A 19,806-nucleotide genomic window follows, 5' to 3' on the forward strand; every position below is an offset into this window, starting at 1 on the left:
AGAAGCAGAGGTTGGCCCACTGGATAGTGGATGCCATCGCTTTGACGTACCAATCCCAAGGCAAGCCATGCCCCCGGGGGTAAGGGCTCACTCTGCATGGAGTGCTGCTTCCTCCTCTGCACTAGTACACAGCTCCTCTCTGGCAGACATCTGTAGAGCTGCGGGCTGGGAGAGACCGAACACCTTCGCGAGATTCTACAGTCAACAACACATTCTGTGGTAGGTCACTGTCGATGACCACCCATCCCAGGTAATAGGGACCTTTTAAGCATCAGTAAAAAAGTTCTCATAACATAAAATATGGGTGTTTTAAACAGAGAGAGAACATTCAAATATAAGGTTCTCACAGCATTATTGCAATGGTAGATTGGGATGTTCCTGTAATGCTCACATAACCAAGAAAAAATGTTCTGCAAACATTAAAAAAAATGGACATTTTGAACGTTTACAAAACATTCAGAAATAACATTGTCATAACAAGGGGTAAATGATCAAAGGGAATGTTTGTCCATGTCTGTATAATCAGTAAAAAATGTTCTCATAACATAAAATATGGGTGTTTCAAACATAGAGACAACATTCAAATTTAGAATGTTTCTCAAACATTTTTTTTAAAAAAACTGGATGGTTTGAAAGTTTAGAAAACATTCAGAAATAACGTTTTCATAACTTTGTGGGAATGTTAGCAAAATGTTCTTGGAACACATTTTTGTTAGCTTGGATGCCTTTTGCGAGTTAATAAAGGGAACATGAGACTACTGATTTACTGTCTAATCTTCTGCTGAAACTATAAACATGAGGTATAGACGTATTTACTTGCAACAAAATCCAAAACCTATTTACGAATGTGTGAAACATATACCTACTAATTAAGTATACCCTAAGGAAGTGAAATGACTTGTTTAATTCAAATGACACACTTGCTTTTAAATTATAGTACTACAAATGAGTTTGCAGTTGTAGCTGGGGGTGGGTATGTCCCACTTAAGTGTTCCAAATCATCCACAAATGTCTCTGAGATGTAACAGAAGACAAAGTCAGTGGTTCTAAACTTGCCTGTTTTTTTCTTTTCTTTATTATCTTTGTTAACTGTACTGTCCAGCTGTATAGGTGGGTCATCTCTGATTAATAAAAAAAATAGACTATCTAAATTAAAAATTATAAAAACACAGTTACTCATTTTAATGTTTATTAACAGATATGATCAAACAACCATATTCAGCAGCATATTTAACAATAAAAACTATATAGCTTTCACCTAAAGAAAAAAAATCTGTAAAAACAAAAGAATGTAAAATCTAAGAGTATTGATTAAAATGAACTCTACAACATATTTAAAAAATGTGACACATGCAAAAACAAATAGGTTAACAAAAAGCTAAACAAGAAATCATTTAAATTTAATCGTGTAGAACACATTTTCTGTCTGTTTTCTATAAACCCTTTAACTTTAAGTGTGATCATATTTTACAGCTTTTTCACTCTACATGGAATTTATATAGCACATTCAGCCAAAGTGGGCCAGCAATTTTCAACCACATTACAACAAAAACTTTTGTAAAATGTATTATTTGCATTTTAATGTTAACTGCATTAACAAATAATACAAGTACTGTCATATTATATTTGTTTACATTTGTGAGAGTGAATGTCAAAGAGTTTACTATCTTTCATGATGAAGGAGTTCTCATTTGAGACAAGGCTAAATGTTACTTACTGAACTATATGATTTTTTTATGGCTTAAACTTAACTTCAACTTTTTTTTTTTTTTTTTTTTTTTTTACCATAAATAAATGTTAAAAATAAAGGTTAGATATAATGTAAAAGCAGAATTTTCAAATAAGATAGAACTAAAACATTTTGTTAGTCAATGTTATTTTAGTTTACTAGCTATAAATAAATAAATGCCACTATAATTTCTGCAGACACTGAATCTAAGCCAGTTTGTATGCACATCAACACTCAAGTGTCAAGAACAAATACTATTCAAACAAAATTGTCTTTCAATTTTTTTCTAGGTCACCACTTTCAGGTATTAAATTGGGTTAGCATTTGTGCCACACTGAAGTAAGACCAGCTGAGAACCATACAGTAGTCACAGAGTGTCAATCTCAGATCTCCGTCAGCAACTTTTATACCTCTAAAATACATCAGTTATTGTCATACAGAGCACATGTGAACTACTGTTTTGAGAAAGTAACTGCCAGTGTATTTGAATCAATTAACAGACAGCACATTACAAGTAGCATAATGTGGTCCATGTCCTAAAATAATTAAATAAGAATTAAAATATAAATTAGTCCTTAATTAATTAAATTAAATTAAATATAATTTATATAATTTATAATTGTCTACATTATGATAGAAGTGTCTTTATAAATCCTTTAGCTTTGACAGGGTAACATAAATACTGAACATTTTAAGGTATTGGGGCATATTCTAAAAAAAAAAAAAAAAAAAAAAGTAAAGTTTTTTGCAAGCATGCTCACAAAAACAAGCCACTGCTAAGCCTACAAACTTAAGGTTTGAAGCCTGTTGGTATATTTGAACTTCTCAGTGGGCAGTCCATGAACTATGACCACTGTGCCAGTCATTAAGTCATTTAAATAATTTAGCAAATGTCCATCCAGTGGCAGGCCTGGATGTCTTGTAGAGTGGGCCATATGACTTTAACTTTTAAATATTGACCTCACAATACATGCACTCACGCGTTCTATGAGTCAAAAGTAAATTCTGCTAAATAGCCATCTTCTTGAGGAGGGTGTCCCATGAACCCTCACATTAGTCGGCAACAGTTCAAACAGCCAGTGGATGGTCTTGGTCTCTTTTGTAAGGATACTCGAGTGGCGATTTCAAACACTTGCTGAACCCCCTCTTTGGTTTTGGCAGAGCACTCCATGTAATCGTGCGCTCCAATGCGAACAGCCATGGCACGTCCGTCCTCCGTTCTCACGGGCTCCTGTTTCATTCTCGACAACTCACTTCTCACATTGTCATCGCTCCGCAAGTCCTTCTTATTCGCCACCAAAATAATAGGCACATTAGGGCAGAAATGTTTCACTTCCGGCACCCATTTTTCTGGAATGTTTTCCAGAGAGTCCGGGCTGTCCACGGAGAAGCACATGAGGATGACATCGGTGTCTGGATAGGACAGAGGTCTCAGTCGGTCGTAGTCCTCCTGCCCCGCCGTGTCCCATAAAGCCAGCTGAACTCGTTTGGAGTCCACTTCAATGTCTGCGACGTAGTTTTCAAAAACGGTGGGCACGTAAACCTCTGGAAATTCATCTTTGCTGAATACGATTAACAGACAAGTCTTCCCACATGCTCCGTCCCCAACCACCACTAGCTTTTTACGAATACTCGCCATCAAGTGTAACAAGACCTGAAAATAGCGTAATAACGCTTATAACTGCGTAAGCAGCAGTGTTAAACATTACACAGAACGTGTCGGTACGGACTTTATAAGCGCTCTGCGATTTCCTAATATAGCAATCCAATCAGTGTAAGGGAGTGCCTCTGATCTCACTCTCTTTCCACATTAGTCAGGTTGTGCCGGAACAATTTTCACTGAGCACAAGCAGTCTGGGATGAACAGTACTTGTAAAAAAAAATTTTGATAATCTTTCTTATTATGTTGGGTTCAGCTGACAAAAAGACAATGTAATTTGTCTTAAACAATGTAAGTTTCAAGTTTAAATTATTTATTTGGCACCATTAACAACAGCAGGAGCTGACCAATGTGCTTTACAGCATCAAATAAAATAAAAAGTAAACAGGACATCCAAAATAAAATCACAGCTAAAACAAACCAAATTATATCAACATTAAAAAAAAAAAAAGATTGAATACAATATAAGAAATAAAACCAGAATTGCCAAAAATCGATTACAGCGGTGGAACTTAAGGGACATTGAAAACGATAGAAAAGTTATGTGTTCTGAGTAAAGATTTAGGTGCAAATCTAATATGAACTGGTAAGCTATTCCAGAGTTTATGGCCAACAACAGCAAAGCACGTTCACCCCTTTGCTTTAATTTCACTCTAGGAACAGTGAGCAGTTAAGACTACCAGATCTAAGAGCTTGAGAGGGGTTATGTGAGGAAAGCAGTTCAGATAAATATGAGGAAGCTAAATTATTTAGAGACCAACAAGAATTTTAAACTCCACTCCTATTCACGCAGGCAGCCGATGCAGAGAAGCTAAGACAGGAGTGATAGGAGTAAATTTGCAGAGGCTCATTAAGAGTCTTGCTGATGAATTTTGGACCAACTGGAGACAGCCCAGGCTAGTGGCATTCATTCCACAATACAGTGAGTTACAGCAGTCTAAATATGATGATATAAAAACATGAATTACTCTCTCAAAGTCTTGAAAAGAGAGAAAAGGCTTGATTTTAGATAGGAGATGGGGCTAAAGGAAACAAGATTTAACCACAGAATTTACTTGACTATCAAGATTCAACTCACTGTCAAGCAAAAAAGTTTTTAACAAGAGTTTTGGCTTGGGATGTGACAGAGTGATTACTGACATATTTTAAGGGAATGCCACTAGGGGGACCAAAAAGTATAGTTTCAGTTTTCTTTTCATTGAGATTGAGAAAATTTGATGACATTCAGATTATGTTCTTCATACAAGCCAACAAAGTGTCAAAGGTGTTATTATCAGAGCGTTTAAGGGGTAAATAAATCTGGGTATCAGCGTAAAAATGAAATGAGACACCATGCTTCCTGAAGTTAGAGCCCAAAGGGAGCATATACAGAGAGAAAAGTGTGGAAGCAAGTATTGATCCCTGTGGACCCTGTGGTGTTTTTACATTTATTCCAAAAGAATAACTAAAGGCAGTAACAATTTGAACAATATTTCACAATAAGCTTTCATTAGTTAACATGAACTAAGAATGAACAACACTTCTACAGCATTTATTAATCCTAGTTAATATTAATTACAACATTTACTAATGCATAATTAAAATCAGAAGTTGTGTTAATGCACTGTGAATATTAACTAACAATGAACTGAAGTTCAGCTGTTTCTTTTTAATAGTCAGCTTATTTAACTCAGCGTCATAAAAGCTCTGTAAACACCGTCACAGACACAAAGATATATCTTTCATTTAATCAAACTGAACGTTAACTAACACAGTGTTTTCAAGCCATTTCAAGTTTTATTTCGATATGACACAAAGCAGTGATATCTAAGCAGGAGAGCTGTTTACTTACTTTACAATTAGTCATTAACGCCATCATTTTCTTCATTTAAGATTGAGATCTTGCATGAAAACAAGAGGCGGGATTTATTGCACAAACCAGTCACATCCAATCATAACCGATCATATCTAATTATAGTGTGATGACTACTCCCATGTGACTTTGTGACTTTCCCGTGACTTGCTGTGACTTTACTGGGGGATAATTGAGAATGAATATTCTCAATTATCCCCCAGTAAAGTCACAGCATGCTATGGGGTCTCTGTTAAAAGTCTACTGGGTGAAGGGAGGGAAGCCTCCACTGTAACTTTACCTGCGGGTGTCGCTGTTGGACAGTGTTACTTTATAAAACTTTCATACTTTTAAAGGGGTCCTATTATGCTCTTTTACAAAGTCTTGATTTTGTTTTGTGGGTGTACTAGAACATGCTTTCATGCTTGGTCGTTCGAAAAACTCATTATTTTTATCATCATCTAAATATGATGATATAAAAACAAAAATTACTCTCACAAAGTCTTGAAAAGGGAGAAAAGGCTTGATTTAAAGCTAAAGGATAAATTTTAATACAACTCCGATTGTATTTGTCTGAAAGAGAGAAGTCATATACACCTAGAATGCATAGAGGGTGAGTAAATAATACGCTACAGTAGTTTTAGGTCCTATCATCAGCTTGCAAAATCTGTAAATTTGACATTGTTCTCTCTTCTGACTGCCGATATCAGTCTAGCTAATTTTTTTCCTTTGATTGAAAGTTGTGAAAACACTATCGTGTAGTTTTTCTTTTGCTATTTGAGCAAATGGGAATGCAAAAAATATATTTGTGGTACTCTCCCATTCACTGCTCTCAGATTTTACCCAGCTATGGCGACTTCCGCTATGAGAAACCCGGAAATGTGAGAAAGGTCCATGGACTGTGTTGTGACATCATTGCATGCAGAAAACAAACGCTGTAGTCCAAAGGAGCCGTTCATTGTAGTTCTTGAAAAGGGATTTTTAAAAAAACTAAATATCTCCTTTTGGAGTGGACTTTGAGATTTGTAACTTTGTAGATCTTGTTTATGCCCAAAGATACACACCACACACTGATTAAAGTTCAAAAAGTGAAAAAGCATAATAGCACCCCTTTAATGTCATATGTAGTAATATCTGCATTGTCTCAACCAATTTTTTGAGGAGACACTGCCTCAGTGTCCTCGGAGGAACACCCCTGATACACACACACACACACACACACTTGTGTGTTATTATTTTGTTATATTATATATACATATATATATATGAAAAAAACAAAGAAGCAATTTAGAAACCATAAGACAAATTGATAAAGATGCAAATTAAACAAACTTGTTTTTTAAATACAGTAGGTTTATTTAACATGTATACATTTAACATATTTTGTTGTTTGATTAACATTAATGAGACTGCTGTCCCTTTTAAGACCAAATGAATGCAATATACTGACACATATCGGGGTTTTACCCAACTATTTACATTCATTTAAACCATAACAGACACTGTACATGAGATACTTCAAACAATGGACATTTTGACAACTGTGTGTATTTGACAATTCAGGTGCAAGGAGAACTGGGGCCGAGCTTCTTGTGTCTGTCATTCAGCGTGATTCTGCCTATCCCGCCTTCACTTACTGCAAATTAATCGATAACGAATTGTGATTGGATGGTAATTTTGTTCTACAACGAGCTTAGTTACCTTTAATTAGGCTGTTCTCGTGTGACAGAACACTGCTACTGGCTCTGATCACCCAGTCGTAAAGAAATTTTGAAATACGGGACAAAACTTGATTTGTTCTAAATTAGTCGGGACACTAAAATAGAGCTTAAATACGGGACTGTCCTAGTAAAAATGGGACGGCTGGTCACCCTTCCTTCAAGTGATCGGGTAGACCAAACCGTAAGGCGTAGAGAGTTGAAACTTTGAGGGGTGGTAGTACCCACCCCAGGGGGCACTGTAAAAAAATCACAATCTGGGCCCCCTCTCCCTCACGGTGCCCTTGGAATCGCTGCGAGGACACTTTTAAAAAAACATATATATAACTATAACTTTTCATCCAAACGAGATATTTAAAACCAAAATTAATACACTTATGCAAGACCTTAATCTGAGGTCACACGACTGAAATCGCGGTATTTGGCCACTGTGTGGCGATGTAATGGAACAAAAACATAAAATGGCTATAACTACGCATTCGTTAGTCCAAAGACTTGAAAATTCACATGTAGTATCTGAGTTCAAAGTGCCATGACTGTCTATTAGCACATCTGAGCTTTACACCTTGGTTAGCTAGGGTAGCCTGTAATTCCTGAACAAAAACTCGAAACTCTATCTACCTTATTTTTCAATGCGGAAGTCAGTTGTTTTCTGGTAATGTGTTAGATGTCCAGTTCATAATCCACCATAGGGAAATAATGAGAAGAATGTCGTAGTGCAGTAAACGGTAAAACAGTTTGCACTACAAACCAGTGTGTTCATAATTAAGATGATACATTAAAATAATATGGTAAGACGCCAGTTTGCAATATCAAGCAGCAAAACAAGCTTTTTGTGCAGTTAAAAATAGCTGGAAGTGGATGAGACCGGAAGCCAGACACAAAAAAATTACAAATGGCTGCACCTACTCTTATGCGAAAAATAAGGTGGATATCAGGGGTCACCACACTCGGTCCTGGAGGGCCGGTGTCCTACAGAGTTTAGCTCCAACCTTAATCAAACACACCTAAATCAGCTAATCAAGGTCTTCATAGGTATACTTGAAACTTCCAGGCAGGTGTGTTGTCAAGTTGGAGCTAAACTCTGCAGGACACCGGCCCTTCTGGATAAAGTTTGGGGACCCCTGCTCTATATGTCTCTGCATCGACTGAATGTTTTTTTTTCCCCTTCATTCCCAGTGAGTTATAACTCCCACCCGGGTGACTCCAATAACATTTCATGCAAAATACCAAAAACAATAATATCTTTAAAATATAATAAAGTAATAAAATCAGAGAAGCACCTTAACTGTAAGCAACACAAGCATACAGAAAACAGAGATAAAAATACAATATCCAAATGTTCAAAATGTTTGATGTCTGATGTGTGTTATTTTAAATTTCAAATGCATTTTTATAAACTTTTTTAATTTACCACTTGTTAACAGTAATGCTTTGTTTGTAACTTCAACATTGTCTATGACCAAACATCAAGGATATGTTTTCAGTGGATTTTAAAAATTTGCTTTTCTTGAGAAAGCATGAAAATATACAGTTTTGATGTTTTTTTTTCGTTTGATTTAGTCGAGTTAGTTTTGCATCAAACACAATGTGATTTTTGGCTGGCATCAACATGGCATTTTTCCTGCTTCAGCTTACCTCTCGCATGAAATCAGCCGCATGCCAGCAAAACACAGAGAACGCACAGCAATCCTGACGAGTCATAGCAATCGAGCGGAGGCGCCAAAGCTGCGGAAGCTTCCGCAACTGACGTAGGTTTACAAAAAATTATCGTTGTTTGTCAAATAAACAATTTTCTAATTATGTTTATATTAATTAACCGCGAGCTCATTCTCTCAGACAGCCTGGGTATGCAGAGCATTCGCAGCTTATACATATATATATATATATATATATATATATATATATATATATATATATATATATATATATACACACACACACACACACACACACACACACACACACACATATATATATACTCACAGTCATGGTCAAAAATATCAACACCCTTGCAATTCTGTCAGAAAATGCAACCCTTCTCTCAGAAAATTGTTGCAGTTGCAAATGTTTTGGTTCTCACATGTTTATTTTTTTTTTATTTTTTGTTTGCATTGGAATAACACACACACAAAAAAAAAACAAAAACAAAAACAAAAAAAAACAGAGAAGTCAAATCAGATACAATTCCACACAGAACCCAAAAAAATGCACTGGACAAAAGTATTGGCACCCTTAACTTAATATTTGGTAGCACCCCCTTTCAAAAAAATAACTGAAATCAATCGCTTCCTGTAACCATAAATGAGTTTCTTACACCTCTCTACTAGAATTTTGGACTCCTCTTTTGCAAACTGCTCCAGGTCATTCAGATTTCAAAGATGCCATCTCCCAACTGCTGTTGTGAGATTTCTCCACAGGTGTTCTATGGGATTCAGATCTGGACTCATAATTAATTAATTTGCTGGCCATTTCAGAACTCTCCAGCGCTTTGTTTGTAACCATTTCTGAGTGCTTTTTGAAGTGTATTGAAGTGCTTCATCGAAAGTTCTGATTGGTGTGTGATAAATTTTGGCTCCTAGTGTTTTTACTTGGGGTAATTGTGTGCTAACTGAGCTCAAACTTTGCAGATTTGAGTGAACAATATTTAATGCTAGTGCTTTCTAAATTATCACATGGTGTAAGCACTGAGAAATGTAGGGATTTGTGTGTAGAGTTTTGCAGTAACAGTTCACCAAATCTGACTCATGTGTTAAAGCAGGGGAATAGTGTTTATAATGCAGGGAAATGGGTGTGCTTTTTGAAATTTTAGTTCAAAAGACTGGTTATAGTGTTTTAGCAATCAAGAAAAACTGTCAAATCATTTAATATTTCTATGTTCAAAATTGTATATTTAAAACATTAATCTCAGCAAGAGTTTATGAATTTTACGGCACTCATGCCATCTCTTTCCATCACTTATACTTCCTCTAAAAAGAAAAGTAAGTGTAGACCCCTAATGGATTTATTGCATTTTGGGAAAAAATAATCGTTTTTTATATTAAATCTTTGAAAAATCAAAATCTGGATTTGAATTTTTAATGTTATTATAACCTAAAGATACTATGTGAAAGTTTAAAACAGAAACCCTAACCCTAACCCTAACCCTATTTATTGAATTGACTTGATAAGTTGCCATGTAAATATAAGTGTAATAATATAGTGTTATTTTAAAATACACCGCTTATAGGTGATACAACACTATGTAGGGATTTATTTTGTGATAATGACAATGACTTTACATTATGCCTTACACCAATGTATTTTTTAGATTTATTTCTGAAAGGGAAAAAAGGGAAGGGAAAAAAACACATTTTTACACTTAAATGTTACATGAACAATCTTAACAAACCTGTGTACTTCATGAAATTGAAAACAGTAGTTTGCGTAAAGATCGGTGAATATAAATGTGATAATCAAAAATTTTAGTGTGTAGGTCTGAGTCTGACGTTGGATGCGTTGCGTGTGAGAGAGTGTGTGCATAGGGGAGGAGGGCACCAATCCTCCCAAACTCCTACACAAGCGCCTCCAACACCTAATCATTAAAACACACTCACCCCATCTCCACGGATACTAAACTTATACACAACACCGCGTCTGTCTTAGCCTTGAAGCATCGGGCTTGAACATCATCACACACCACGCGTGAGTATCTTTGACCAGATGTAAGAGATATATCGTAGAGCGAACGTCAATTGTTGCCCCTTTTGTTTAGGGGCTCGAGCAGGGGGCCATGTTGTGAGTTTATCATCCAAAAGACGTGGAGCATTATTAATGAATTCTTGTGACATATCCGTGTTGTTGGGTTTATAACAGTGAGGTCGACGTGTAGAGATGTATACTTATTTGTAAATGGGTCTTAAGAAATTCATTGGTTGTCAAACGAACTTTTAGAGGTGAGAGGCCTGAGTGTTGTTTTATCAACAAAGCGTCTCGCGCATTAGCAGAAACAAACACAATGAAGTCGGACTTGCGATCCTTTTTAAGTACACATTTGGATTTGCTATTCAGTTGCAGTATCTTATCAGTTCAATGACGCTGTTGAATTTTAAATAGAAATAAATTAGTTTTTGTTTTAAAACAAGCCCTCTTCTGCGTTGACTGTTAGCGAGGAGCTAGCTGGCGGAGTCACGGGCCCTGCGATGCTAGCAAACAACAGACAGACCGATCAACCCGTCAAACAAAAACAGTACTGAGACAAATATTTAAAGATTTTGTTTTGAGCACGAAGCATCAAAGGTAAAAACAGCATAATTTTACTTTAATATAAAGCCCACATACACCGCCTTCCATCATTTGTGTGTTAAGTTAGCTGTTAGCATTCTGCTATTCCTGTACACCCAAAACATTCACATAGAAACGGGTGATTTCGGGTCTTTATTAAAACGTATTTACTAAATGTAAAATCGTATTTTTTTTTTAAATATCCTGCTTTTGAAACATTATTGGACACATTTGTGAAGATAACAGGAATTAATTCTGCGGCTTTGTTCTCTTGATAATTTATGTAGTTTTATTTGTATTTGATAGCACAGCTTAGCTTATTATATTTGTGTATTTGTGAGGCACACACATCGTGTGTGTGTATACGTATGTATGTATGTATGTATGTATGTATGTGTGTATATATATATATATATATATATATATATATATATATATATATATATATAAAATACACACACATACACACACATATATATATATATATATATATATATATATATATATATATATATATATATATACACACACATATGCACACACACACACATATATATATATACACACACACACATATGCATATATATATACATACACACACTGTCCTCCAAAAGTTTGGAAACACCCCTAGCAAAGTGTGGTTTTGGAGGATATCAGCATAAACCCTTAACACTTTTTGGTGCAAATACGTTAAAGTAACTTGACATTGAAGAGAAGCAATAATAATTTTCACTATGATTACATAATAATGGCAATATATACATGTCAAAGTCAGACATGCCCCTTTGCCAGCTGTGATGCCTGGTTACTGGTTTAAAGTTGGCCCAGGTTTTTAAAAGATTTTTGAGTCAGCACACCTTAATAGCTTCAACAATTGATTCCTGATTAAGTTTAGAATACAATGAATTTAGATTATCCAGAGCTGTAATAGCTGCTAATAGTGGATATTTTGATGAATCGAAAATGTAAGTTTTTTTTTTCTATGTATAAACTGTTTATGTAATAAAATATGTTTTCGTAGTTTCTCTTATCAGTGCAAAATTATCAGTTTCCAGACTTTTGGAGGGCAGTGTATGTATGTATGTGTGTGTATATATATATATATATATATATATATATACATACATACACACACACACACACACACACACACACGCATACACACTACACAACATTAGAATTATTTTACAGTGATTCTGTATTTCAAATAGTTCAAGATATACAGCTTTTTAAATGATATAACCTTTAACCTATTTTAAATGCCAACTTCCCTGGTCTTTAAAAACAGCACATTTTTCTGTAGGTTCTTCCGTGGAATGAGCATTCCATGCAGCATCTTAGGTATGAATGACGTGGCCTGGCAGGAGACGCGAGGTGGGATGCTGCACACAAATGGTGCGCCAGAGACCGGAGGGGTCAGAGTCCATGCGGGGAGCTCTCTAGCCACTGTAGGAGGTCCTGGGCAGGGACCTGGAGGAGCTCACCCTCTGCCAGGTATGGACCGAGTGGCAAATCCCAACCCTGGCACCCCTCAACCTCCACTGAGCGGTCGTTCGCAAGATGATGCCACTGTGGGCTATTTTTTTCAAAGGCAGCCTGGGGAGCAGTTGGGTGGCTGCACTGCAAGCAAACACCGCTGGCCCACTGGTGATGGAAACCATGTTGACCAGGTAAACACCTCAGCCTGACTCTAGTGCAAAGCATCATGGGTACAATGACAGGGGGCTGTTTACTTAAATGTCACACCAACTTATTGAAAATATCAAACCTGTAAACTCATAAAAAAAAAAAAAAAAAAAAAAAAAAAAAAAAAATATATATATATATATATATATATATATATATATATATATATATATATATATAATTGGGGTGTAACGATGCATGTATTCGTACCGAACCGTCACGGTACGGGCATCTCAGTTCGGTTCATGAGGCCTTATGACGAATACAGGCAATTCACCCTCATTCCAGAAGGGGGCACCTGCAGTAATGCAGTGCTGTTTGATAACCGCCAGCAGAAGAATAGCGAATGCCAGGAGTTGCGCACTTGTAAACAAAGCCCACTAGACAGTGACCATGTGCTGATTCTGAATGTGTCTCTTACCGACCAAGGAGTATAACGTTACTTTAAAGGCTTGCGCACTCAACTGTCTGCGAAATGGAGCTTTGTGCTCTTGTATCCTACCTCTCTCATTCGGCACAAATCGAAATATTCCATAATATTTCCATATTTGCGATGCATCCAAATGCATGATTATAGACTTTGTACTTCAGTCGCGTTCTAACATTGAGGCGGGCGCACTGATGTTTCGTTCACTGTTAATTTTGATAAGGTACCAAAGGCTGAAACTGATATGTTTTGTGTTTGTGTGCAGGGGTGCGATTACTTTAACTTTCCTCATACCAGCAAAATCAACTTAAACAAAAAAAAAAAACAAACAGAATGTTGCTTTCTGCCATTTGAGTTTCCTTTCTGTCACAAAACACATCTAAAACTCAGCAAATATAGGCTACGTTACGTGTCACACCGTTTTTTTCCCCTTGTCTATCAGTTAACTAAATTAAATATATTTCAAGTATTTATTCTTTGTATGTACATATGTACTGCAGATTTTATAGCCTATATATGACATTAATTTGATATAATATTTAGTATTTTCACATGTAGGTGGAAATTTTTTTTAATTTGTACTACTGTCTGTTTAAAATAAATGAAAAGAAACGTAGCTTTTTTTTCCTGTCGTACTAAAATCGTATTGAACCGTGACCATTGATCTGAGGTACGTACCGAAGCGTGACGCGTGTACCGTTACACCCCTGATATATATATATATATATATATATATATATATATATATATATGCATATGCATATATATATGCATATGCATATATATATATATGTATGTATGTATGTATTAGGGCTGTCAGTCGATTAAAATTTTTCATCTAAATAATTACATGATGTTTTGATTAATTAATCGAAAAATAAATCTGACACTGAAAATACCACAAAAAATTATTTAAAGCTACTTTTGTGTCAACTGAGAATATATCAATTAGACATTACAAACTGTAATTTCAGAAATAAATATTTTATTTAATTTAACATAAAATTTATTACACAAATATTTAGGCTGCAATGCAATATATATGTGTGTGTGTATATATATATATATATATATATATATATATATATATATGTATGTACATATGTGTGTGATGCGATCTAGGAAAACCCAACACATGGTGAAATTTTACCTTTTTTAGGTATTGATACCATATGAAAGCCCTTTCCAAAACTGTTTTTGTTTTGTCCATAGCTTGAACGTAACAGAAGTTTAAAGTGAGACAGCTTTCTTTTCCAATTCACGGGTTTAACGGGAGCTGTCTGTCAAGTCAGGAGTGCTATACTGCATCATTACACAAACATCTGTTTTCATGGGCATAGTCTCCAAACTTTTGATCACACCTTGTATATTTAGATAGCACGAATAATGCAGCCTACCTTGTAGTTTACATTTAGAAAAGCGAGCGCAACGCAGTTGTTTGCGCACTGTGCATAAAATAGACCGTCATCCAACTCCTCCTCTTTATTAACTTCATCATCTGATCCTTCATCTCTGGATGTGAAATAGTCCAATATAACATTGTTTAGGGCATTGACATCACCAGGATTGAGCAGATTGAGATGAGTAAGATGGTTTAAGTGACCAGCCACAGTACTTCAGACTGCATTGTTGCACTCCGCCATATGCCGTAGTTTACACAGGACTTTGCAGGGAATGTGCATTGATACACCTTTATTAAATATCTTGCGTGGTTTATTTTGATAGGTTAACTGTTTATGTGGTTATAAGAGAAAGCACCTCCCCAGCGCATTCTTAACATAAGAGAAAGACACAGTAATTTCTGCTTGCTGCAATAAATCACAGTTCTTTCTGCACTAAATAAGTTAATTTTGCCAATGTATTTTCAGAGATGTTAGACAATGTTATTGAATAATAATTTAATGAAAACATCATTTTGACAAAAAATTGACATTCAGCCTATTTTTCGAGGTACCAAAGCGACATCCAACGGGTTTTCCCAGATCGCATCACATACATACATATATGTGCATGTAATTAGTATATATATATGTGTGTGTGTGTGTGTGTTGTGAGAGAGACCCTTTCTGTGAAAACCCAAGTGTTTTTTTTTGTGATTCATTGTTTTCTAGACAAAATCATCCTACATAAAGTAAAGAACATTCTGTGAAATATATAACCTTTATATGTTTAATATTGACTGAGTTAGGCCATGTCAAAGATTTGCTTATTTTTTTGACTCAGAAATCAAAATTTGAGAAATTACAATGTAAAGATAAGCTTACATTTAAAACTGCAACACATTTGAACCATAACTACTCTGTGCCATATACCACACTGAAGCTGAGATCCACCCATTTTCAGGGATATATGACACATTTATGGGAAAATTCTTAGTTTTGTAAAACAGGTCTATTTATTATTTAAACATCTAGACTGTTCTGTTGTTTGTTTGTTTTTGCTTCGATGAAAACTTGTTCACAGCGTCGTGCTTCATATCAGATAGGAATTCATCAATATGAAGCATCAGCATCATGATCAGCATCTAAAGACCAAATTATGGCCACGTTCACACAGCAACAGAATACAGTTGTCAATATCGTATTTGAGTCCTTAATATGGTTACATTCACACACAGTATGGTTATTTACGGGTGTGACAACCGTATTCTATAACCAAACTCACACCCGTAAATTTTCAGGACTCCTAACCGCATTCTCGGAAAACACGCGCTGTGTGAACGTAATATCTGAAAGTTTTCCAGTTTCACGGACATCGCCATCTTTAATATTGCTTTGGTCACTGTTGCTATGGTTACTCGTAAAGAATACGGGCTTGGCTCCTGTTGCACGTTCATACAGACAGTATTTGAAAAGCGACTGTAAGCTGCTGTGTGAACGGGACTCGCACCTGCAAGTAAATGCGGTTGTCAATCCCAAAAACTGACACTGTGAACGTGGCCCATTTCAACATGTATCAGGCTTTAAATGTCCCTAAAATAAGCTGGTTAACTTGACAGAGTATTGAGTAACAAAACAAATAGGCTATTCTTGAAAGTCTGGTAATGCCGATTTTGGCTTGTATGGATTGATATTAAGGTCTGTTTTTGCACAAAGTAATAAAACATAGTGTCAGTTAAATCATTAATTTCATCCTTTATCATTAATGTCAGCATTTATCACAAATGACCTATTTTCATCATTTTTATGGCTATGACAAGTTCTTAGTCTCAGAATTACATTATGTGTCTTCAGGTATGTTTTCACAGATGGGGTCACGCGTACCCACACACACACACAGTCTGGTTTATTATCCTTGTGGGGACTCTCCATAGGTGCAATGGTTTTTATACTCTCCACACTGTATTTTCTATCCCCTTACCCTAACCCTACCCCTAAACCTAACCCTTACAGAAAACTTTCTGCATTTTTACTTTCTCAAAAAATCTCATTCTGTATGATTTATAAGCTTTTGTACCCATGGGGACCTCAAGCCAGTCCCCACAATGTCAAAAATTTCAGGTTTTACTATCCTTGTGGGGACATTTGGTCAATGTAGCAAAAACAAGTACACACACACACACACATATAATGTGTAAGTATGTGTGTATATCTCTTTGTGTGTATATGCATGTATATATGTAATATGTATGCATATGTGTATATGTGTGTATATATTAGGGATGTAACAATACTGTCCATGGTTCAATACGTACCTCGGTTTTTAACCACGGTTTTCCGTTCGTTTTGTTTCTGATACCTTGCCAGATCAGTGTGTTTTTTTTTGTTTTTTTTGCATCTAACAAACAACAAAATACTCTTGTAAATCTCTGTACACTGGAAAAAGCGTGGATTATCATGTCTGCTTAATATTTCTTTTGAGAGAGGTATTATTTTTCCGATTTTTACAAGAGGTCCTCACTGCAGCCTGTAGCACAATGACGTAGCTTGATCAGATCCAATATGTATTGGATGTTATGCGTGCATACGCTGTAGTAGGTCTCGAGTAAATTCATATTTTTATTTACATTTAATAATTTTGCAGACGCTTTTATCCACAGTGGCTTGGTCTAAGTAAAGTCTAACACAGTACATGTATCAAGGGTTTTTGACCTACATAACAATACGCGATGACCTACATTACATTACAGTGTAAATACTTTAATGTCTAAAATCATTAAAATCATCCACGTCTTTAAAACTTCAAAGGTTTTTTTTTTTTAATAGCCTAAATTTCATGTTATCGCCATTATTATAAGGATACAACCAGCACTGCAACATGATTGATATGCAGACCTTGCACTGCAAATAGCTAATTATTAAGATATAGATCACTCTGACAGAGTTAGCCTAAATGTCTTTTTGATTATATCCGTCATGTTTATTTAAATTTAATTGGGGATATTACATTAATGCCGCTACATTTTATTTAGATTTTGTATTATTCTAATATAGCTATTACAAACATTTTCAATAATAATAAACAACAACAACCATTAAATTTGTTTTGTTTATTTTCACACTATTGTCTGATACAATACAAAACACTACAAAACTACAAAAGTCTCCCTAGAGAGAGAGAGAGAGAGAGAGAGCTGTCATAACGGAATGGATGGTCTATGTCTTTAGCCATTAGATCGATCTATCTCCAGGGATTTCACTTGCATATAACACACAAAAAATAGAAACTGTCATCTTTGTGTTAATATGCCTTGTTCCCGACCGTGTGTGCGTTTATTTGTTGGACATGGGATTAACTATAAAAACCCGGTATAACCCTTTATAACGATTCTATCGGTTAAAGGAACCCCGACTGACAGGATTGCTCTCCTTCTTTTTATTTTTATACGGTATAAAAAAAGATGTCCGCATATTTTAGTAGGCCTATAACTTTTATACTCTGTCATGGCACAGAGAGTGAGAACGAAAAATATTTGATTCATGAACAAATTATTGACAGAACTATGAGACTATCAGAAGAAAAAATACACCCCATTTTTTCATAAAGAACAAACAAAATTATTTTATTTCCAAAACAAATAAAAAATAAACATGGCTTACTTCCTAAAACTCTTTCATTCAAAACTACACCATCGTTGCTTAAAGTTTGAATACACCTACTAGTTTAAAATCACAGTATAATATTATTTGTGTAAGCCTATGAAACACACCTATATCTTGTAATTACAGTTTAATTTACATTAAATATTAAATTCAGTGACAGCCCCAATACTGCAAATGCGTGCCAGACATCCAATTCGTATTGGATCTGATCCAGCTACGTCATCGCGCTACAGGCTGCAGCGAGGACAGACTCGATTTTTATGCAAAATAGGATGGGTTCCATTCATACTGGACACCGGGGGCACCCTCGTGCAAAAAAAACCACATATGCGTCAAAGAGATAACACTGTAATGGCAATATATACATGTCGAAGTCAGACATGTCCCTTTGCCAGCAGTGATGCCTGGTTACTGGTTTGGTGAGGCCCAGATTATGCAGATCTGTAATAGCTGCTAAAGTTGGATATTTTGATAAATTGAAAATTGAAGTTTTTTTTCTATGTATAAACTGTTTATGTAAGAGAATTTTCGTAGTTTGTGTTGTCCCTTATCAGTGCAAAATTATCACAAATTAAAAAGGATTCATGCCAATATTGTCCAAATCCCCACTTTTCTAGGGCGTTTCCAAACTTTTGGAGGGCAGTGTACATGCATACAGAGTTCTGTAATGAAACTTTAGATGGCATGAAATTCTCAATCTGACCTAATGACATCATCACATGGCACAGCTGATTGGTTCTTTCCTGTATCAGTAGCCAATGAGCTCACTGCACAACATTCAAATATATGACTGATGCTAGCTGTAAGCAATTTTGCAGCATGCTTCAGAAACCCTCCACCTTCCCTAGCTCCATCTTTTTTAGATTTGCTACGAGGTGATTCATGTATGCTATGGGGATTATTTATATACATTATATGTGCAACAGCAATATTTTTTTCATGCTCACAGCAGCATGTTGTGCATGTTGTGGATGTATTGGCAGTAGCAGATCTATTCCGCCAAGTCCAAATACATTTACATTGTCATGTACATTACCATGCCAATCCCTCCGAGAGTTGTCATGGCAGAAATGTATATTATATACAGGTGCATCTCAATAAATTAGAATGTCGTGGAAAAGTTCATTTATTTCAGTAATTCAACTCAAATTGTGAAACTTTTGTATTAAATAAATTCAGTGCACACAGACTGAAGTAGTTTAAGTCTTTGGTTCTTTTAATTGTGATGATTTTGTCTCACATTTAACACGGACCCACCAATTCACTCAACAAATTATAATATGGTGACATGCCAATCAGCTAATCAACCTGCAAAGGTTTCCTGAGCCTTCAAAATGATCTCTCAGTTTGGTTCACTTGGCTACACAATCATGGGGAAGACTGCTGTTCTGACAGTTTTCCAGAAGACAATCATTGACACCCTTCACAAGGAGGGTAAGCCACAAACATT

The 19,806-nt window shown here is 35.7% G+C and overlaps 2 protein-coding genes across 5 annotated transcripts in view; one reads left to right on the forward strand and one right to left on the reverse strand.

The window, feature by feature from the left end:
- Positions 1-1,106: 1,106 nt before the first annotated feature.
- Positions 1,107-3,432, reverse strand: LOC127183493 (rho-related GTP-binding protein RhoB-like). The gene has a single exon (XM_051139572.1). The coding sequence runs from the start codon at positions 3,366-3,368 to the stop codon at positions 2,778-2,780; it is 591 nt and encodes a 196-aa protein (XP_050995529.1). The 5' UTR covers positions 3,369-3,432; the 3' UTR covers positions 1,107-2,777.
- A 7,023-nt stretch (positions 3,433-10,455) lies between these two features.
- The window catches only part of pum2 (pumilio RNA-binding family member 2), a 66,370-nt gene continuing 57,019 nt past the window's right edge, over positions 10,456-19,806 (forward strand). For all 4 annotated transcript variants that reach the window (XM_051139568.1, XM_051139570.1, XM_051139569.1 and 1 more), the window contains exons 1-2: positions 10,456-10,622; positions 12,505-12,871. In XM_051139568.1, coding sequence (XP_050995525.1) covers positions 12,518-12,871 — 354 coding nt within the window. In that variant the 5' untranslated portion in view covers positions 10,456-10,622; positions 12,505-12,517. The remainder of the gene's footprint in view (positions 10,623-12,504; positions 12,872-19,806) is intronic.

Source organism: Labeo rohita, chromosome 20, assembly GCF_022985175.1.
Source record: "Labeo rohita strain BAU-BD-2019 chromosome 20, IGBB_LRoh.1.0, whole genome shotgun sequence".
Taxonomy (NCBI): domain Eukaryota; kingdom Metazoa; phylum Chordata; class Actinopteri; order Cypriniformes; family Cyprinidae; genus Labeo; species Labeo rohita.

What these genes read in the sequence shown, in the direction of transcription:
- LOC127183493 (XM_051139572.1), bottom strand. Translation starts at nt 3,368, where the DNA reads ATGGCGAGTATTCGTAAAAAGCTAGTGGTGGTTGGGGACGGAGCATGT.